Source organism: Bombina bombina, chromosome 4 (genome assembly GCF_027579735.1).
Source record: "Bombina bombina isolate aBomBom1 chromosome 4, aBomBom1.pri, whole genome shotgun sequence".
Classification (NCBI taxonomy): Eukaryota; Metazoa; Chordata; class Amphibia; order Anura; family Bombinatoridae; genus Bombina; species Bombina bombina.
The window spans coordinates 388611753-388634772 of record NC_069502.1 but is presented as its reverse complement, the minus strand read 5'-3'; the positions used below and the strand labels follow the sequence as shown (position 1 = coordinate 388634772).

General features: G+C 41.1%; 1 protein-coding gene across 2 annotated transcripts in view; it reads right to left on the bottom strand.

Moving 5' to 3' along the window:
* Positions 1–689: 689 nt before the first annotated feature.
* The window catches only part of MFN1 (mitofusin 1), a 161433-nt gene continuing 139102 nt past the window's right edge, over positions 690–23020 (bottom strand). For both annotated transcript variants that reach the window (XM_053710163.1, XM_053710162.1), the window contains exon 18: positions 690–1676. In XM_053710163.1, coding sequence (XP_053566138.1) covers positions 1607–1676 — 70 coding nt within the window. In that variant the 3' untranslated portion in view covers positions 690–1606. The remainder of the gene's footprint in view (positions 1677–23020) is intronic.

The window sequence follows — 23020 nt, the reverse complement described above, 5'->3', positions numbered from 1 at the left end:
ATGTTTTTCAAGTTATAATGGATCATATCTAATGACTGCAAAATAAAAAGTTAATGAGTAGGACTAACAATTTACTGTTCTTTGTTATCAATACACATCACTGCCAATATACATAAAAATGTTAAAATGCAATACATTTTAGGGGCCACTAAAGTGAGCATAGCAAGAAGCTGCTAGAAGCCATATCCTCTCACAACTTCCACTGTGATAGCAAGGATAGAATACTTATTACTCCTTTTATAATGAGAGCTTCTCCGATCTAGGTATAAGTATGATTTCTGGTAAGTGCGCATGCGCGAAGCGTGAACGTGCGTCTAAACATAGATGAAGATTGCGGTAATTTAGGTTTTAACGCATGCGTATTAAGATTCTGTGACGTTTTGAAAACGGGATTGAACCTCCCGGGGGGGGGGGGGGGGGGGGGGAAATCTATGATTGGTTAAAAGAGTGCATCTAAACCTGTCACCAAAATAGCAAAGATGGCGGGAGTGGAGGAATCTTAGTGCGATATAACTGATAAAAAGCTAATTTTTGGCGTAAATATAGTAGTCATTGAAAAATTATGAATTATTAAACTTCAACTTATTTTTTATGCACATTAGTGTGGAGTTCTCGGGGGGTGGTGACTTTACATTCACTTTAAGAACCAGGGATGAATTTTTTTTTTTTTTTTAAATAAAACTCTGCAAAACTATAAAACTTCATTTTATTTTGTGGTTTTTATACTGTACCAATTGCAGGTAGATGTGTAAAAATTTGGAGCCATAAATGTGTATAGTTGTACATTACACAAGGTTACATATGTAGAAACATGGTTCAACATAAATATTGTTTATTTTTTTCAATTTTTGTTTCATATTCTATATTTTTGCTGATTCTCTTTCATACACTGGAAGCTGTAATTTTTCAAACCACATCATCGATGAACAGCCTGGAATTCCATGCAGTAAACTATAATAATTTAGTAAGCTGCTACTGATATTAGTCCAGTTTGCGATGATAGTACATGTAATTATTCTTCAATACAAAATTTAGTGTTAACAAAAAGCTGTGCCTAACTGAGCTTTATTGCATGAGACCGAAACAAATGCGTTGTCACAATGCATTTTTTCATATAAATGCAATGATATAAAAATATTTGCTATATCATTTAAACTTTAAAAAATATACAATGCTTTTCTGATATCTGACAGTGAACTTTAAATCACTATATAATAACCGACTTTATATTACTTAATAAATACTTTAATTTATGCAAATTGAAAGAATGTTTTTTTATATCTTATCTTCAGATTAAACTGTGCCTATCCACAGGTAAATTCAGAAAAAAATGGATATAAAGCTTTTAAATTCTGTAATAAAAGAGCAACACATGCAAAAAGTTATAAAAATTGAGGTACAAGGTTACATTTTTCAAACAACCCGTATTAGAGTTGACAAAGAATGTAAAATACTTTCTACAGTCACCAAAGTACGTATGTGTTATCCAAACCATTTAGTCTTATTTATGTTTTCCTGTAAATCAAATGCAATATAGAAAGTCCACTGAGAGCTTGAAAAGTTGTGTGGTCTTCTGCTTTTGAGGATCTATAGGTGTAGAAAGGAGCTATTTATTCTGGCGTAGAAAAGTCTTTGAAAAAAGATCCAGCTCATTTTCAAGATGTGTTGCTTTGTGTCTGAAAATTAAACAATTATAATATAAACCAATGTGAAAGAGTAAAAAATTTCCTATTTGACATGTTAAATCAAGCACAGCAAAAAAATGCACAATATAGTGAACATCTTTGTGTATTTAGAAAATTGTATCTTGCCCTCTTTTTCACAAGTGATAGAAAAGAGTGATTCCCCCAGAAAACTAGATTTCTGCTCTTAAAGGGACAGTCTACACCATAATTTTTAGTGTTTAAAAAGATAGACAATCCCTTTATTACTCAGTCCCCAGTTTTGCGTAACCAACACAGTTATATTAATATACTTTTTACCTCTATGATTACCTTGTATCTAAGCCTCTGCCCCCTTATTTCAGTTATTTTGACAGACTTGCATTTTAGCCAATCAGTGTTCGCTCAAATAACTCCACGGGAGTGAGCACACATTTTGTTTTCTTTCCATAAGGCAGGGAGAGTCCACAACTTAATTTGTTACTGTTGGGAAAACAATACCCAAGCTCCAGAGGACACTGAAGGAATAACAGGAGGGAACAAAAAAGAGGCGGACCCTAATTTGAGGGCACCACAGTCTTGTATCTAAGCCTTTGCCCCCTTATTTCAGTTATTTTGACAGACTTGCATTTTAGCCAATCAGTGTTCGCTCAAATAACTCCACGGGAGTGAGCACAAATTGTTTTCTTTCCATAAGGCAGGGAGAGTCCACAACTTAATTTGTTACTGTTGGGAAAACAATACTCAAGCTCCAGAGGACACTGAAGGAATAACGGGAGGGAACAACAAAGAGGCAGGCCCTAATCTGAGGGCACAACAGCCTGAAAAACCTCTCCCAAAAGCTGCTTCAGCTGAAGCAAACACATCAAACTTGTAAAATTTAGAAAAAGTATGTAAGGAGGACCAGGTTGCCGCCTTACAAATCTGATCTATAGAGGCTTCATTCTTAAAAGTCCAGGAAGAAGCTACTGCTCTAGTGGAATGAGCCATAATCCTCTCAGGAGGCTGTTGTCCAGTTGTGTCATAAGCTAGGCGGATGACACTCCTCAACCAAAAAGACAGGGAAGACGTAGTGGCTTTCTGACCCCTACGCTTGCAGAAATCCCTGGTCCAAGAGATCGATAGACCTCCCAGGGAACATCCGGACGAAGCCGGATAACAAGAGCTCTGCAAGTCCCAATTCAAGGGAAGAGACCCCCTCACAGAAGACCAATGCTCTAAAAGTAGCAAGGACGCTCAAGGATGTACAAAGACGCTCAATAATTATTCAACCAAGCGACATGAACACAAAAGTGCTTGACCAGCGCAGCTAATCCCCTACCAGGGATCAAGTGCCACCTCGTAAAACTACCAGAAGGAGGGAAGGCTTAACACACATACCGGGGATTGAAACTGTAACCCATCAGGTTACCACGATGCCAAGCACCTTCAGAGTAGGGCAGTGTGATCTAGCCTTCCAGCTAGTCACGAACTCCCGAAACAAGAGGACAGTGAGGACAAGCTACCCACAGAACACTGCAGGGCTCTATACCCCTCAGGCTAATCCATAGGGGGAAAATACATGGTTATGGGTGCCACACAAGCAGCAATCCCTAAAACACAAGAGAAAGTTCATTATGACCTATAGATCGCTAGACTACACTGTCAGATGTCCTTAAGAGGAACGAAATAACTCCCGAAGGGAACCAGATCCCCGAAGGTGACCCGTCCCCAAGGAGAAACAGAGATAGTCCAAAAGGTCGCAAAACCAGAGACCCCCAACAGAACAAGTCCTAAAAGGCCAAATTCCCTAGCCTCCAAAAGGGGCAGACAAAAAGGAGCTAGGACCTCTATCCAAACAGGGCCAGCTCGCAACAGAGTTACCACTGCCAAGCCGATTATTTTACTCTCAGAAAGAGGCAGAATATATGTAACAGATTAACATGGAACTAACATGTTCCTAATAACTTCAATAGAAGCAAAACCACAAGCATAGATCCCAGAAAAAAAGGTTCCCACAGGAGCTATTAGAAGGAAAACCAAAAATCATCCTACCGGACAAAATTAAAACAACCGGCAACCCGAAGGTTAACGCAGGACCGGCCTAACAGAAACCTGTTCTACAAAAACTGGGAAGGATCTTGATAACAAGATGTAGAGGAAATTATACCATCCCCCCCCCCATGTCTAACAAGGCTGTGTCATTCGAAGAAAAAGCATAAGGGTAGGGTCCCCCAGTAACCCGAAAACGTGTCTGAGGGAGACACTAAGGCGAGCCCGCCTGTAACGAAAAACACACAGCACTCTGGAAAGGTTACTCCCTCAGGGAGCTGCATATGTCCTCCCAGGGCCGAGAGACCCGGGCTAATCAGGCACTAACACAATTGCGAGCAAACATCCTGACTCTGCAGTCGAGCCAGCATCAAAAGGATGTAGAAACAAAAACACGCCACCACCTCCGGGGGGGAACAGACTCCCATCTGAGGAGGAAAAGGCATAACACTGGGAATGTGGATCGCTGACAGGCCCATTCTAGAATTTGAGATACTTCTCTCATAGCTAAGGAACGTCTCGTTCCTCCCTGATGGTTGATGTAGGCTACCAAAGTTATATTGTCTGATTGAAATCTGAAAAACTGGGGCCAAGTCTTCAGAGCATTGAAGATTTCCCGGAGTTCCAAGATAATGATCGGAAGAAATTACTCCTCCTGAGTACACAACCCTTGTGCCCTCCTGGCACCGCAAACAGCTCACCAGCCAGATAGACTTGTGTCCATAGTCACAATCTCCCAGGACGGTCTCAAGAAGCATGTGCCTTGGGACAGGTGATCTTGACAGAGCCACCAAGAGAGTAAATCTCGACAGGCTGTCCATTACTATCTGTTGGGACAGATCAGAATGGTCGCCGTTCCATTGCCTCAGCATGCATAGCTGTAAGGGTCTGAGATGGAATCTGGCAAAAGGAAAGATGTCCATACAAGACACCATGAGGCAAATCACCACCATACACTGGGCCACCGAAGGTCTCAAGGAGGCCTGGAGGACAAGACATGCTGATGTTAGCTTGCAACGTCTCTGATCTATTAGAAAGATCTTCATGGATATAGAGTCTATCACCGTACCCAGGAAATACACCCTGGTATTTGGAGTAAGATAACTCTTTTCCAAGTTTATTTTCCATCCATGTGATTGAAGAAGACTGAGAAGGAATTCAGAATGCTCCTTTGCTAGACGAATAGATGGTGTTTGTACCAAGATAACGTCTAGGTAAGGTGTTACTGCAATACCTCTTGTTCTGGCAACCGCTAGGGGCGTAGAAGAGCCCCCAGAGCCTTCGTAAATATCCTTGGAGCAGTAGCTAAGCCAAACGGAAGTGCTATGAACTGGAAGTGCTGGTCCAGAAAGGCAAACCTCAGGAACTGAAAATGTTCCTCGTGTATCAGAACGTGAAGGTATGCATCCTTGCGGTCTATGGTGGTCATAAACTGTCCTTCCTGAACCAGGGGGAAAAATGGACTGTATGGTCTCTATTTTGAAAGAGGGGACACTCAGAAACTTGTTTAGGAACTTCAGGTTCAGAATTGGACAAAAAGTTTCATCATTTTTGGAAACCACGAAAAGGTTTGAATAGAACCCCGGACCTCTTTCTGATTTAGGTACTGGGACAATTACTCCTAAAGAGGCTAGATCCCAAACACAACCTAAAAAGGCAGTCCTCTTTTCTGGTCTTGCAGACAGTATAGAGTAAGAATCTGCCCTTGGGCGGATGAGATTTCAATCCTATCCGATATCCCTGAGATACGACCTCCAGAACTCGATCCTGAACATTCTGAAACCATGCGTCTGAGAAAAGCGACAATCTGCCCCCTACTCGACCTGATCCCGGATCGGGGGCTGCCGCTTTATGAAGATTTGTTCTCAGCGGGCTACTTTGTCTGTTTGGACTTGTTCCAGGACTGAGCTGGCTTCCAAGTACTCTTGGGCTGCTCGAGCTTGGATGAAGGTTGAGAACGTTGGGTCCATACGAAAGGAACGACAATTAGATGATTGCCGTCCCTTAGGTCTGTTCTTCTTATCCTGTGGTAGAAAGGCACCCTTCCCTCCAGTAACTGTAGAAATAATGGAGTCCAGCCCTGGACCGAATAATATCTTCCCCTTGAAGGGAAGAGAAAGGAGTCTGGATTTAGAAGTCATATCCACAGACGAAGACTTCAACCAGAGAGCCCGGCAGGCTAGGACCGCAAAACCTGAAGCCTTTGCATTTAGGCGTATAATCTGCATATTCACATCACAAATGAAGGAGTTAGCAATTCACAGAGCCTTAATTCTCTCCTGAATATCCTCAAGGGGAGATTCCACCTCAATAAGTTCAGACAGAGTCTCGCACCAGTAGGTAGCTGCTCCAGCAACCACTATTACGGCTGCCGCCGATTGGAATAAAAATCCTGTGTTTCCAACTTTTTGTCCATAGGCTCTCTAAAAGAAGAACTATCCTCAAGAGGGATAGTAGTACGCTAAGCGAGCGTTGAAATAGCGACATACACCTTAGGGATGGAATCCCACAGTTCCAATTAAGAGTCAGGGACTGGAAACGATTTCTTAAAGGTTGACAAGGGGGAAAAGGAAGTTCTGATTCTTTCCCATTCATTACTAATAATGTTCGCCATACAAACTGGTACAGGAAAAGTCTGTAGGACCTTTCTGTCTTCATAAACCCTGTGTGACTTAGGGATCTTAGGTTCCTCAGGTAGCTTAGCCTCTGGAAACTCTAAAGTGGACAGGACCTCCTTTAGCAAAAAAACGCAAATGTTCAATTTTAAATCTAAAGGAGGAGATTTAGTAACTGAAGTCTCCGACTCAGAAAGTTCACCCTCTGAAGCTACAGAGGTTAACTCATCCTCGGATAGCTGGGACATATAAGCTAGATCCAACAGAAATTTAGATGACTAAGTCAGGAGAACTATGTTTGACCTTTCTCTTGCTTTTCCCAGAGATAGGTAGGGCACTCAGGGCTGCAGCCACCGCCGATTGTAGCAGCACGGTAAAGTCCACAGGAAAAAGGCCCCCTCCAGATGGAGAATTAGTTGTGCGGAGGGGGACTGCATGTGAAGCGGATTGAGTAGAAAGGGTAGTAATCTCTCGGGACATAGAATCCTGAGAGGTTGATGGCTCAGAGGGACTAATTGCGCTGTATGTATTAGCAGACTTAGCTCCCTTTTTAGACTTTAAAACAGTGCCTAGGCAAATGGAACAAAATTGAGCAGGCGGGCAGATCATAGCATCCTCACAGTATAAACAGGTATTATAACAGAAGGAGCAGAACCTTCTAATTTAGTATCAGAGTCCTCCATAGCTTTGGTATGTACTCACACAGATGGAATAAAAAAACTTAACAAAATGAAGCGCTTTATATATAAAATGTCACCTTTATATTCCCAATGGCTAGGGCACTAACCACCTCCTAGACCCAGACAGGCTATCAGTGAAAACGTTCTCCTCAATGAGCGATGTCTGCAGCAGGATCGTAAGGAAGTGAAAGAGACTGCACCCGGTCACGTGGCAGGCAAGACAGGACTTCCCCTGCTATGTAAGAGAGTGTTAAGCTAATATGAGCTACGCAAAAGTCAAAAACTAATGTGAAACTTGTATGTTCCCAAGCCAAAAGCACACAGTCTTATGAGCCCAAACCTAATGCTGAACATAAAAAAAAGGGCGCTAAGCTAATATAAGCTGCGCAAGTCCTTTAAAATTTGGTAGCCTGGAAATCATGATTCAGGATATTTTTTCAAAAACTAAAGTGAAACCTGTTTGTTCCAAGCCAAAAAGACATACAGTCTTATGAGCCCAAAGCCTCACAAAGTGAAAGCAGTACAAAAAAAATCCCCAAAACTGTTCCAAATAATCTCCCTGAAGGAGATATTAACCCTTGATCCTATTGAGGTATAAAGGAGCCACGCTGTGACCCTATATTAGAATCCCTGATATAGATATATAGATATATATATATATATATATATATATATATATATAGATATATATATATAGATATATATATATAGATATATATATAGATATATATATAGATATATATATAGATATATATATATATAGATATATATATAGATATATATATAGATATATATATAGATATATATATAGATATATATATATATATATATATATATATATATTATAAAGTGGTCTTACCCTCCAGGGTCCATGCTGTGGAACAGATACAGCATCTCAAGTGTGACAGTCTTGCAGTGATGCTCTGACAGAGACCTGAGTGTGTAACAGCAAGCAGCAGTGAAACTCGTCAATACTGATTGCTCAGGAGTTGTTAGTCGACAGTCTGGATGGGTTCGCAGAAAAACTTTCCTTGCATCTCCAGACTCTAACTTTCATCAATACTCTGACTGAGAGGTTGACATGATTACTTAAAGGACCAGTCAACACAGTAGATTTGCATAATCAACAAATGCAAGATAACAAGACAATGCAATAGCACTTAGTCTGAACTTCAAATGAGTAGATTTTTTTCTGACAATTTTAAAAGTTATGTATTTTTCCACTCCCCCTGTACCATGTGACAGTCATCAGCCAAACACAAATGTATACACGTACCATGTGACAGCCATCAGCCATTCACAAATGCATACACACTTATTCTTGCACATGCTCAGTAGGAGCTGGTGACTGAAAAAGTGTAAATATAAAAAGACTGTGCACATTTTGTTAATAGAAGTAAATTGGAAAGTTGTTTAAAATGGCATGCTCTATCTGAATAATAAAAGTTTAATTTTGATTGAGTGTCCCTTTAACAACTCCAGTCCTCTCTTGAAGGCAACATACCCTTTACAGGACTATCGAAAATCTTCTGACACTTCTCTGCTATTCTCCTCTAGTGACGAAAGGTAAAGAATGACTTGGAGGATAGGGGAAGTGGGAGGGATATTTAAGCCATTGGCTGAGGTGTCTCTGCCTCCTCCTGGTGGCCAGGTGTTGTATTTCCCAACAATAAGGAATGAAGTCGAGGACTCTCCCTGCCTTATGGAAAGAAAAGAAGTTATCACCAAAAAATATAAGCAATTTCTATATCTTGGCCTGGGTAATGCTTACCAGTGAGATGACTACCAAATCAGTAGACAAACATTTGGGTGGAAACAAAGAAAAAACAAAAACTTAAATTATGCTTACCTGATAATTTTCTTTTCTTCAGATGGAAAGAGTCCACAGCTGCATTCATTACTTTTGGGAAATAAGAACCTGGCCACCAGGAGAAGGCAAAGACACCATAGCCAAAGGCTTACATACTCCTCCCACTTCCCTCATCCCCCAGTCATTCTGCCGAGGAACAAGGAACAGTAGAAGAAATACCAGGGTGAAAAGGTGCCAGAAGATTTAAAAAAATAAGACGCCCCACAGAAACAAATACGGGTGGGGAGCTGTGGACTCTTTCCATCTGAACAAAAAGAAAATTATCAGGGTCCACAGCTGCATTTATTACTTTTGGGTAAACAATACCCAAGCTATAGAGGACACTGAATGCAAAAACGGGAGGGTACAATAGGCAGCCCATTCTGAGGGCACCTGGCCTGAATAAAAAATAAAACAACCAAACCCCGCTTCTTCGGAGCCGGGCAAAAAAACTAGAAGAAAAAAGGCCCCAAGGACACTAACCAGCAGATAGTCCGAAAGCCTAACTAGAGACAGAAAGCAGACTCACTGAGCCAACACTCCTCCAGGAGAACTGTCGCCCAGCAGTCGGTCCCCACACAATCCTTACTTGTACAGTACCAAAATCCCCAAAAGGGAGAGGACAAGGGTGAGCCAAAGGGATACCCAAAAGGGTGAGCCAAAGGGATACCCAAAAGCAGTCGGTCCCCAAACAATCCTTACTTGTACAGTACCAAAATCCCCAAAAGGGAGAGGACAAGGGTGAGCCAAAGGGATACCCAAAGGCTTACATATGCTCCTCCCACTTCCCTCATCCCCCAGTCATACTGCCGAGGAACAAGGAACAGTAGAAGAAATACCAGGGGGAAAAGGTGCCAGAAGATTAAAAAATAAGACGCCCCACAGAAAAAAATACGGGTGGGGAGCTGTGGACTCTTTCCATCTGAAGAAAAGAAAATTATCAGGTAAGCATAATTTAAGTTTTTCTTCATAAATGGAAAGAGTCCACAGCTGCATTCATTACTTTTGGGTAAACAATACCCAAGCTATAGAGGACACTGAATGCAAAAACGGGAGGGTACAATAGGCGGCCCATTCTGAGGGCACCAGGCCTGAATAAAAAAAAAACAACCAAACCCCGCTTCTTTGGAGCCGGGCAAAAAAACTAGAAGAAAAAGACCCCAAGGAAACTAACCCCCAGATAGTCCGAAAGCCTAACTAGAAACAGAAAGCAGACTCACTGAGCCAACACTCCTCCAGGAGAACTGTCGCCCAGCAGTTGGTCCCCACACAATCCTTACTTGTACAGTACCAAAATCTCCAAAAGGGAGAGGACAAGGGTGAGCCAAAGGGATACCCAAAAGGTACAGCAAGATCCAATAAAGGAAAAAACCCCTTCAAAAGAGGGCCAAGTCCACAGAGACCTAAATGGATTCCGAGAACAAGGAGAGACGACGCCCAACCCACAAGGAGCAACCAGGCATCATCGAGGAGAAGAAACATCTCCCAAACATCGTGCAACAGCACCGAAAAGACAGCTGAAGACAAAGTCCTCAAAACGTCAGAACTCAGAGACTGAGCAAACAGAAAAATTACAAAGTAGCAAATTCAGAAAGATAAACATCTGAGTCCAGTAACACGCTGCCATCCGTAGGAAGACACAGAGAAAACACTATCCATTAGGAAAAAGAGGCAGAACAGAATAGCAGATTGCCCTACCTCCAAGACAGAGGACACACTCCAGGCAATCCAGGCTGCCAGGCCTACTCACAGATCTCAAAGGGGGAGAGGCACCGAACCTCAAAAAAAAAAAAAAAAAGGTCCACTGGCAAGAACTGAGGATGAACTACAGATCTCAGATCCTACATCTAACCGGACCAGCCCAAGCAACAGCAGATCTGAAAGCAAGGGAACAGAAAGGAACCCCAAGCCCAGCCCCCAAAAGGGCGGAAGAATGGACACAGCCACTTCAACCTAGAGACAATCGAGCAGGCGTTAGACCCAAGGAGATCTAGCAAAGCCACCCAACTAAAGTCTTAATGCGGAGCCAGCAGCTCCCCATTTGGAAAGGAACAACTCAAAGAGCAGACAAATCCCCAAACTAGATAAAACATCTGATCCAAACCTCCTGAACACAGGAGAAGCCCCTAAAAAAAGGAACTACACCTCCGTAAGGAGGACAACGAGCCCCCTGAAGAGGAGAGCATCGATAAACACCTGCCCAGAAGACAGAAAGTCGTAGGAAGAACCGAGAGAACACAAGGCCACGTCACTGGCAAACACGGATAGAACCCCTTAAAACACCATCGTGCTAACACACATACCAGGCACAAAAGTGACAGCTGAGCAACCGCAACCTTCCGTTTGCTAGGCAGGAAAGCCCACATCAGGTCACATTAGTTGGCTGTCCCAAGGGAACCGTATCGTTCGACACAAGACAAGCCCCAAGTTGCCCCAGCTTTCAGTAAATCTGGCCAAGTTGTAAAACAGAACAGCCAGAACAAGGGCTAAGCCCAAGTACCCCAGAAACTGGATCCCCCAGGCCAGTCCGGTAACATCCCACAGCTGGATCCACAAAGAGAAAACGCTGAGTAAAACCCTCAACAACTGGAAGATCAGGACAAGAAGCCCGGGCCCCACATAGGTTTAGATTAAACAATCTTCCCGGAACATAAATCCCTTGTCTGATATAAAAAAAACCAGACCTCTCAGGGAAAAATCCAGAATAACCCAGATAACAAAAGCAAGAAGCCCTTGCAAGTCCCGACTTAAAGGGAAGAGACCACCCCTTCCAGGAGCATAACACTCCAAAGAGTCAAGGCCTCCAAGGCCATAAAAGGACACTAGAGCTAACAGGTATCCAAGCAACATTAACATGATTGTGCTTGGAAAGCGCGGCTAATCCCCCTTAAGGGACACAAGGCGTTGCACATGTTATCATCCTCGAAAGGAGGAAAAGCTGAGTAGACCTCGCCGGGGATCGAACTAGCAACCCTCGGTTTGCTACAGTACAGAGTAGCCACAGAGCATTAGTATGCTGAGCTAGCTGTCCAGCTAGCCATGAGTTCCAGACACAAGGGAAACAGTAAGGACAAGTCACCCGAACAGAGCAACAGAAAGCCTCCAGATCACCTCAGATTTGAAGTCAGAGGACAGTAAAACACGGGTTTGGATGCCACCTGGATGGCAATACCTGAACCATGTGAGTGGAAAACCACTAGGACCTCTTCTATCCCAAGGAGGAGATGCAGTGCATTCCCAACACTGGGGAAGGACCGCTAACCAGAGCCTAAAAAGACCTCACTGTCTAATGTCCTGAAAAAGGAACAACAAACTCCTGAAGGGAATCAAAGTCCCCCGAAGGTGACCCAATCCACAAGGAGAAACGGACAAAGTTCAATGAAGAAGAGAACCACTAAGAGAGTCATGCAGCAAAATTCACTGACCCAGTCACCAGAGAGACGGCTATTTAAGGACTGAAACAATCCAGAGAGCCGCACGGACCTGCAAGTCCTCTTAAGAATGATTAGCTGAAACTTTTAAAACAAATAACAAGAAACATAAATAATAATGAGAGCACTCAGGACCCTAACCTGACCTGCAAGGTATAATACATTTATTTTTTGTTTTCACAGTGTAATTCGTTTTTAGTATATTACACAATTTATTGGTCCTATTCACTATTTACACTTATTCTCAATTGTGATTTTATTATTATTATTATTATTATTTAGTATTTTACCTTGACATTAGTCACTTTCACATCTTACACATATTATTAGGTGCAATTATTATATCAATTTGCAATTATTATTATTATCACGATTGTTAACAGTATACATTTTATGTGTATTAGTTTGGATATCTTTATTATTTTGATATCTTCATTAGATATATAGTATTTATTTTTTGGTCACTATTATGACTTTTATATTATATATCACTTATGCACTATTTGTTTAGTATTCTTTATTATATTATATTGGTTGAATATTCAGATCCCTTTAAGTTTTATTTCTGCTTGTATTTATAATTGTTTGTGAAATATAGTTATTTTATATATTTACAAACTAATTGGGTTCTTTGTTTGCCATCCTTACTTTCTTATTGATGATTTTTGTCATTTAATCTTGGCACATTATGTGTAGACAGAATAATTAATTTTTTCTATTGCTAGTCTCCAGGTACTATGAATTTGTATTGGAGCAATCCCCTTGTCTATCAATTCAATAGCTGTATTTGATTGGTCATTCAGTCCGTTTTTTTTTGTGTATGTGATTGGAGCATTAGCTCCGTTTTTCTGGACATTTAATTGGTTTAAAGCATATGTGTATGTCATTTCCTGTTTAACTTCACTTCTGATTGTTTTTGCCGACATTTGATTGGAGTTCAGCACATCAGTGCTACTTCCGGTTTTGCCGAGATATTATTAAGTCAGTATTTGTATCTATACACATATTTATATATACATTTATACTGCAAGCTATTTTATATATTCAATAGAGTTTTGATTGTTTTATAAATCTATCTTTTATATCTTTTACCAATTGCAAGTTTATTTATATGAACATACATGAATGAATATCCTCACTTGATATATAGTGTTATGTTTCATCTTGTCTCATAGATTTTTATCCACATTTATATTGCATAATTGTATTGCTATTATTATTTTTTGTAACATTATCATTTGTGAAGCACAAACTACAGATGAAAGGTTAAACACCTTAGGACATCCCCTTTTGGGAAGTCTCTGCAAAGGTGTCTGTCGTTTGTAATTAGCTTAATTGCTTTAGGTGGTGTATATAGGATTGTCATTTTTCAGTGTGTAACATATGCCTGAAGAAACAGCGTTTGAGCTGAGAAACGCGTTGCATTGATAAAAGGAGGACAAGTATTTGCCCTACCTGTTGGTTCTTGTTTTTATTAATGTTTTAATAAACCTTTTATATTTTATAATTGGAACCACCACTGGAATTTTTTTATATACACCACCTTTATCCCATCTCCATTGGGACCTAACTTTCTCTTTTGATAAGCCGCTGCTCTGTTATTAAGCTTATCACTGGAACCTTTCACCCTGTGTTTTGGTGTTGCCTGTGCTGATCCAGCTTCCCTGCAGCTTCCCAGGAATCCATTTGGACTGGTCCTGTTCCTGTTGCCATATAGGATCACAGCAAGCTGGGCTGCTGCAATTGCTCAGTGCGTGCCTGATAGCACTGTATGAGTGCTCTGGATAAATGTGAGTACCCTGGTGTAATTTCTTCCACTATCTTGGATCTCTTTACTGGTACACACATGCGCCTCTTTTTTTGTCTACATTTGATGTAAGGAGAGAGCAGCTGACGTGTCCTGTGGTGCAGAATTTGCAGAACTTTATTCATTCTTCCCATTTGGATTTTGAATTTGGGACTGTCCGATTTTTGGGTTTGAGTGGGTTTTCTTGCATATATTTTATGTATTCTTAATTTTTTGTGTGTGCACTATATTGTTTGTTTTCCGCATATTTATTTTTATAGCTTGAATTTTTTATCATTAGAGCGCCCCCTATTAGGACCCCTTGTTTGGGTTCATTGAAGGTATAATAGGCGCCACGTGTCTGAATAAGCCACGAGACAGAAGGTCTAAACCCAAGCAGGTTTAGACCTTCTGTCCCTGGTTGCAGGTCTAAACCCAGCCTGCAAACAGGGTCAAAACTGCCAAGCTGGCTAAATCCGCCCTCAGAAAGGGAGGGAAAAAAACAGACAAACATGGGACTAACGTGACCCGAACAACTTCCGTAGAAAAAAGAGCGAGTATCGATCCCAGATTCCTGCAGGAAACATAGTATGAAAAATAAAATTCATCCTAACCGGATAAAATAAAATAACAAGCAACCCGAGGGTTAACGCCCAAGAAGAACAGAAGATCCGCAGGCCAGCCTAACGGAAACCCTGTTCCTCCAACAAAACTGGGACGGTTCTTGATAACAAGACTTAAAGGAGATTATGTCATCCCCCATGTCTAACGAGGTGAGCCATTCGAAGGAGAAGACTGACGAGTCCCATAGCCGAGAAGGATAGGGTCCCCAAACATCTCAAAAACGTGTCTGAGTAGAACACGAAGGCGAGCCAGCCTGTAACGAAAGGCACAACACTCAGGAACTGTTACACCTGCAGGGAACTGCACATGCCCACCTGTGGCCGAGAAACCTGGGGCTATCGGGCACGAGCACAATCACAAACATATGGGCTTTGTAGACGAGCAAGCGCCAAAAGCACGTAAAAGCTAAAACGTGCCGCAACTTCTGGGGGAAACAATCCACCCTCCGAGGAGGAAAAAACATAAACTGGGTTACCCGCATGTGTAGTAGTAGTAGGGAGCGGTAAGGAACTCGCCTCCCGGAGGACAGGGCCCCCCAAGGCGAATGGTCCAGCAGTCCCTTGAATCCCCGAACCCGAGGAACAAGGCGCTCTAGGACAGCTTAAAGAACATAACTGACTGACCTGAGTCAGTGGGGCCAATACATTTGTCACAGGACAAATAATCTGAATCAGAAAGTTGAACAATCTCAACATCAGCATCCTCCATAACTGGATAAGGGATACCAAAAAATGGACTATATATAAAACAATTTAAACGGCACCTGACACCCACAATGGCTGGGGCACTCACCACCTCCTATGAGCCAGACACCAGCGGACTAGACGCCACACAGTCAGGAATGCGTAAATGGGATACCAGAACGTAAACACGCCCGGTCACAAGGTGAACTGTACAGTCCAAAAAAAGCATGCCCAACCGTAAGGTTGCGTCACTTCGAAAGGCTGTTATGTTCCAAAAAGCCACTAGCCCAGTTAACACTACACAAAAGCAGATTGAATTACATAACAAACATGATTTAAAAAAAACCTGTTCAATAATCCCCCTCAGGAGATATTAACCCTTGATTCCAAGATACTAAAGGAGTCAATGAGACCCTGTATTTTTCATGCGAGTTTGAAGGAACAAATGAGTTACAGTACAATCATGAAGAAGTAAAATGAAACGATCTTACCGGAATCTATGCCGTGGAACAGGAACACGGCCCTTCAAGTGTGACGTATAGTAAGCCTCGCCTCCGCCATGGACTTGAGAGAAGACAGCAGGCAGCAACAAACGCCGATTGCTTGTGGAGTTGTTAAAATGAGTCGGGATGGTTTCAAAGAAAGACTCTTCCTGCATCTCCGGACTCTAACTTTCATCCAAGCCCTCACTGAGAGACTGACAGAACTACTTAAAACTCCCGTCCCATGTTGAAGAGTACTAGCCTCCATAAGAGACGAAAATAAAACTTCTGACACTTCTCTGCCAACCTCCTGGGACGAAAGGCAAAATATCACTGGGGGATGAGGGAAGTGGGAGGAGTATTTAAGCCTCTGGCTTGGGTGTCTTTGCCTCCTCCTGGTGGCCATGTTCTTATTTCCCAAAAATAATGAATGCAGCTGTAGACTCTTTCCATTTATAAAGAAAAAGGTAGAATATGAAAAGTAACAAATTTATTCAAGATAAAAAACAGAAGAAAAAACCTTTGAAGCCAAACCTAGCAGAAACTGATTGTCGCACAACAAGCATATCATGTGAAACAAAAAAGTGTGAAGTGACTTCCAAACTGCGCCCTGAGCCCCTCGGGAATCTGCTCATTCCTTCTTTGTATGATCTGGAAATAGCTTGAACAATCCAGATAGAAAAAACATAATTTATGTAAGAACTTACCTGATAAATTCATTTCTTTCATATTAGCAAGAGTCCATGAGCTAGTGACGTATGGGATATACATTCCTACCAGGAGGGGCAAAGTTTCCCAAACCTCAAAATGCCTATAAATACACCCCTCACCACACCCACAAATCAGTTTAATGAAAAGCCAAGAAGTGGGGTGATAAGAAAAAGTGCGAAAGCATAAAAAATAAGGAATTGGAATAATTGTGCTTTATACAAAAAAATCATAACCACCACAAAAAAGGGCGGGCCTCATGGACTCTTGCTAATATGAAAGAAATGAATTTATCAGGTAAGTTCTTACATAAATTATGTTTTCTTTCATGTAATTAGCAAGAGTCCATGAGCTAGTGACGTATGGGATAATGACTACCCAAGATGTGGATCTTCCACGCAAGAGTCACTAGAGAGGGAGGGATAAAATAAAGACAGCCAATTCCGCTGAAAATAATCCACACCCAAAATAAAGTTTAATATTAAAAATATAAGCAGAAGATTCAAACTGAAACAGCTGCCTGAAGTACTTTTCTACCAAAAACAGCTTCAGAAGAAGAAAACACATCAAAATGGTAGAATTTAGTAAAAGTATGCAAAGAAGACCAAGTTGCTGCTTTGCAAATCTGATCAACCGAAGCTTCATTCCTAAACGCCCAGGAAGTAGAAACTGACCTAGTAGAATGAGCTGTAATCCTCTGAGGCGGAGTTTTACCCGACTCAACATAGGCATGATGAATTAAAGATTTCAACCAAGATGCCAAAGAAATGGCAGAAGCTTTCTGGCCTTTTCTAGAACCAGAAAAGATGACAAATAGACTAGAAGTCTTTCGGAAAGTCTTAGTAGCTTGAACATAATATTTCAAAGCTCTAACAACATCCAAAGAATGCAATGATTTCTCCTTAGAATTCTTAGGATTAGGGCATAATGAAGGAACCACAATTTCTCTACTAATGTTGTTGGAATTCACAACCTTAGGTAAAAATTTAAAAGAAGTTCGCAACACCGCCTTATCCTGATGAAAAATCAGAAAAGGAGACTCACAAGAAAGAGCAGACAATTCAGAGACTCTTCTGGCAGAAGAGATGGCCAAAAGGAACAAAACTTTCCAAGAAAGTAATTTAATGTCCAATGAATGCATAGGTTCAAACGGAGGAGCTTGAAGAGCCCCCAGAACCAAATTCAAACTCCAAGGAGGAGAAATTGACTTAATGACAGGTTTTATACGAACCAAGGCTTGTACAAAACAATGAATATCAGGAAGATTAGCAATCTTTCTGTGAAAAAGAACAGAAAGAGCAGAGATTTGACCTTTCAAGGAACTTGCGGACAAACCTTTATCTAAACCATCCTGAAGAAACTGTAAAATTCTCGGAATTCTAAAAGAATGCCAGGAAAAATGATGAGAAAGACAGCAAGAAATATAAGTCTTCCAGACTCTATAATATATATCTCTCTAGATACAGATTTACGAGCCTGTAACATAGTATTAATCACAGAGTCAGAGAAACCTCTTTGACCAAGAATCAAGCGTTCAATCTCCATACCTTTAAATTTAAGGATTTGAGATCCTGATGGAAAAAAGGACCTTGCGACAGAAGGTCTGGTCTTAACGGAAGAGTCCACGGTTGGCAAGAGGCCATCCGGACAAGATCCGCATACCAAAACCTGTGAGGCCATGCTGGAGCTACCAGCAGAACAAACTAGCATTCCTTCAGAATCTTGGAGATTACTCTTGGAAGAAGAACTAGAGGCGAAAAGATATAGGCAGGATGATACTTCCAAGGAAGTGATAATGCATCCACTGCCTCCGCCTGAGGATCCCGGGATCTGGACAGATACCTGGGAAGTTTCTTGTTTAGATGAGAAGCCATCAGATCTATTTCTGGAAGTTCCCACATTTGAACAATCTGAAGAAATACCTCTGGGTGAAGAGACCATTCGCCCGGATGCAACGTTTGGCGACTGAGATAATCCGCTTCCCAATTGTCTATACCTGGAATATGAACCGCAGAGATTAGACAGGAGCTGGATTCCGCCCAAACCATAACTCGAGATATTTCTTTCATAGCCAGAGGACTGTGAGTCCCTCCTTGATGATTGATGTATGCCACAGTTGTGACATTGTCTGTCTGAAAACAAATGAACGATTCTCTCTTCAGAAGAGGCCAAGACTGAAGAGCTCTGAAAATTGCACGGAGTTCCAAAATATTGATCGGTAATCTCACCTCCTGAGATTCCCAAACCCCTTGTGCTGTCAGAGACCCCCACACAGCTCCCCAACCTGTAAGACTTGCATCTGTTGAAATTACAGTCCAGGTCGGAAGAACAAAAGAAGCCCCCTGAACTAAACAATGGTGATCTGTCCACCACGTCAGAGAGTGTCGTACAATCGGTTTTAAAGATATTAATTGAGATATCTTTGTGTAATCCCTGCACCATTGGTTCAGCATACAGAGCTGAAGAGGTCGCATGTGAAAACGAGCAAAGGGGATCGCGTCCGATGCAGCAGTCATAAGACCTAGAATTTCCATGCATAAGGCTACCGAAGGGAATGATTGTGACTGAAGGTTTCGACAAGCTGAAATCAATTTTAGACGTCTCTTGTCTGTCAAAGACAGAGTCATGGACACTGAATCCATCTGGAAACCCAAAAAGGTTACCCTTGTCTGACGAATCAATTAACTTTTTAGTGAATTGATCCTCCAACCATGATCTTGAAGAAACAACAAAAGTCGATTCGTATGAAATTCTGCTAAATGTGAAGACTGAGCAAGTACCAAGATATCGTCCAAATAAGGAAATACCACAATACCCTGTTCTCTGATTACAGACAGAAGGGCACCGAGAACCTTTGTAAAAATTCTTGGAGCTGTTGCTAGGCCAAACGGCAGAGCCACAAACTGGTAATGCTTGTCCAGGAAAGAGAATCTCAGAAACTGATAGTGAGCTGGATGAATCGGAATATGCAGATATGCATCCTGTAAATCTATTGTAGACATATAATGCCCTTGCTGAACAAAAGGCAGGATAGTCCTTACAGTTACCATTTTGAATGTTGGTATCCTTACATAACTATTCAATATTTTAAGATCCAGAACTGGTCTGAAGGAATTCTCCTTCTTTGGTACAATGAAGAGATTCGAATAAAACTCCAGCCCCTGTTCCAGAACTGGAACTGGCATAATTACTCCAGCCAACTCTAGATCTGAAACACATTTCAGAAATGCTTGAGCTTTCGCTGGGTTTACTGGGACACGGGAAAGAAAAAATCTCTTTGCAGGAGGTCTTATCTTGAAACCAATTCTGTACCCTTCTGAAATAATGTTCTGAATCCAAAGATTGTGAACAGAATTGATCCAAATTTCTTTGAAAAAACGTAATCTGCCCCCTACCAGCTGAGCTGGAATGAGGGCCGCACCTTCATGTGGACTTAGAAGCTGGCTTTGCTTTTCTAGAAGGCTTGGATTTATTCCAGACTGGAGATGGTTTCCAAACTGAAACTGCTCCTGAGGATGAAGGATCAGGCTTTTGTTCTTTGTTGAAACGAAAGGAACGAAAACGATTATTAGCCCTGTTTTTACCCTTAGATTTTTTATCCTGTGGTAAAAAAGTTCCTTTCCCACCAGTAACAGTTGAGATAATAGAATCCAACTGAGAACCAAATAATTTATTACCCTGGAAAGAAAGGGAAAGTAGAGTCGATTTAGAAGACATATCAGCATTCCAAGTTTTAAGCCATAAAGCTCTTCTAGCTAAAATAGCTAGAGACATAAACCTGACATCAACTCTGATAATATCAAAAATGGCATCACAGATAAAATTATTAGCATGTTGAAGAGGAATAATAATGTTATGAGAATCATGATCTGTTACTTGTTGCGCTAAAGTTTCCATCCAAAAAGTTGAAGCTGCAGCAACATCCGCCAAAGATATAGCAGGTCTAAGAAGATTACCTGAACACAAATAAGCTTTTCTTAGAAAGGATTCAATTTTCCTATCTAAAGGATCCTTAAAGGAAGTACCATCTGCCGTAGGAATAGTAGTACGTTTAGCAAGGGTAGAGATAGCCCCATCAACTTTAGGGATTTTGTCCCAAAACTCTAATCTGTCAGACGGCCCAGGATATAATTGCTTAAAACGTTTAGGAGTAGTAAATGAATTACCCAAATTATTCGATTCCCTGGAAATTACTTTAGAAATAGCACCAGGAACAGGAAAAACTGATGGAATAACTACAGGAGATTTAAAGACCTTGTCTAAACGTTTAGATTTAGTATCAAGAGGACCAGAATCCTCAATTTCTAATGCAATTAGGACTTCTTTAAGTAAAGAACGAATACATTCCATTTTTAAATAAATATGAAGATTTATCAGCATCAACCTCTGAAACAGAATCCTCTGAACCAGAAGAATCATTAGAATCAGAATGATGATGTTCATTTAAAAATTCATCTGGATAAAGAGAAGTTTTAAAATACTTTTTATGTTTACTAGAAGGAGGAATAACAGACATAGCCTTCTTAATGGATTCAGAAACAAAATCTCTTATGTTATCAGGAACACTCTGAACATTAGATGTTGATGGAACTGCAACAGGTAATGGTATTTTACTAAAGGAAATATTTTCTGCATTAACAAGTTTGTCATGACATTTAATACAAACAACAGCTGGAGGAACAGCTACCAAAAGTTTACAGCAGATACACTTAGCTTTGGTAGTTCCAGCACCAGGCAGCGATTTTCCTGAAGTATCTTCTGACTCAGATGCAACATGAGACATCTTGCAATATGTAAGAGAAAAAACAACATATAAAGCAAAATTGATCAAATTCCTTAAATGACAGTTTCAGGAATGGGAAAAAATGCCAAAGAACAAGCTTCTAGCAACCAGAAGCAATGAAAAATGAGACTTAAATAATGTGGAGACAAAAGCGACGCCCATATTTTTTTAGCGCCAAATAAGACGCCCACATTATTTGGCGCCTAAATGCTTTTGGCGCCAAAAATGACGCCACATCCGGAACGCCGACATTTTTGGCGCAAAAGAACATCAAAAAATGACACAACTTCCGGCGACACGTATGACGCCGGAAAACAGAAAAGATTTTTTGCGCCAAAAAAGTCTGCGCCAAAAATGACGCAATAAAATGAAGCATTTTCAGCCCCCGCGAGCCTAACAGCCCACAGGGAAAAAGTCAAATTTTTTAAGGTAAGAAAAAATTATTGATTAAAATACATTATCCCAAATATGAAACTGACTGTCTGAAAATAAGGAATGTTGAACATCCTGAGTCAAGGCAAATAAATGTTTGAATACATATATTTAGAACTTTATAAAAAAGCGCCCAACCATAGCTTAGAGTGTCACAGAAAAACAGAATTTATGTTTACCTGATAAATTTCTTTCTCCAACGGTGTGTCCGGTCCACGGCGTCATCCTTACTTGTGGGATATTCTCTTCCCCAACAGGAAATGGCAAAGAGCCCAGCAAAGCTGGTCACATGATCCCTCCTAGGCTCCGCCTACCCCAGTCATTCGACCGACGTTAAGGAGGAATAATAGCATAGGAGAAACCATATGGTACCGTGGTGACTGTAGTTAAAGAAAATAAATTATCAGACCTGATTAAAAAACCAGGGCGGGCCGTGGACCGGACACACCGTTGGAGAAAGAAATTTATCAGGTAAACATAAATTCTGTTTTCTCCAACATAGGTGTGTCCGGTCCACGGCGTCATCCTTACTTGTGGGAACCAATACCAAAGCTTTAGGACACGGATGAAGGGAGGGAGCAAATCAGGTCACCTAAATGGAAGGCACCACGGCTTGCAAAACCTTTCTCCCAAAAATAGCCTCAGAAGAAGCAAAAGTATCAAACTTGTAAAATTTGGTAAAAGTGTGCAGTGAAGACCAAGTCGCTGCCCTACATATCTGATCAACAGAAGCCTCGTTCTTGAAGGCCCATGTGGAAGCCACAGCCCTAGTGGAATGAGCTGTGATTCTTTCGGGAGGCTGCCGTCCGGCAGTCTCGTAAGCCAATCTGATGATGCTTTTAATCCAAAAAGAGAGAGAGGTAGAAGTTGCTTTTTGACCTCTCCTTTTACCTGAATAAACAACAAACAAGGAAGATGTTTGTCTAAAATCCTTTGTAGCATCTAAATAGAATTTTAGAGCGCGAACAACATCCAAATTGTGCAACAAGCGTTCCTTCTTTGAAACTGGTTTCGGACACAGAGAAGGTACGATAATCTCCTGGTTAATGTTTTTGTTAGAAACAACTTTTGGAAGAAAACCAGGTTTAGTACGTAAAACCACCTTATCTGCATGGAACACCAGATAAGGAGGAGAACACTGCAGAGCAGATAATTCTGAAACTCTTCTAGCAGAAGAAATTGCAACTAAAAACAAAACTTTCCAAGATAATAACTTAATATCAACGGAATGTAAGGGTTCAAACGGAACCCCCTG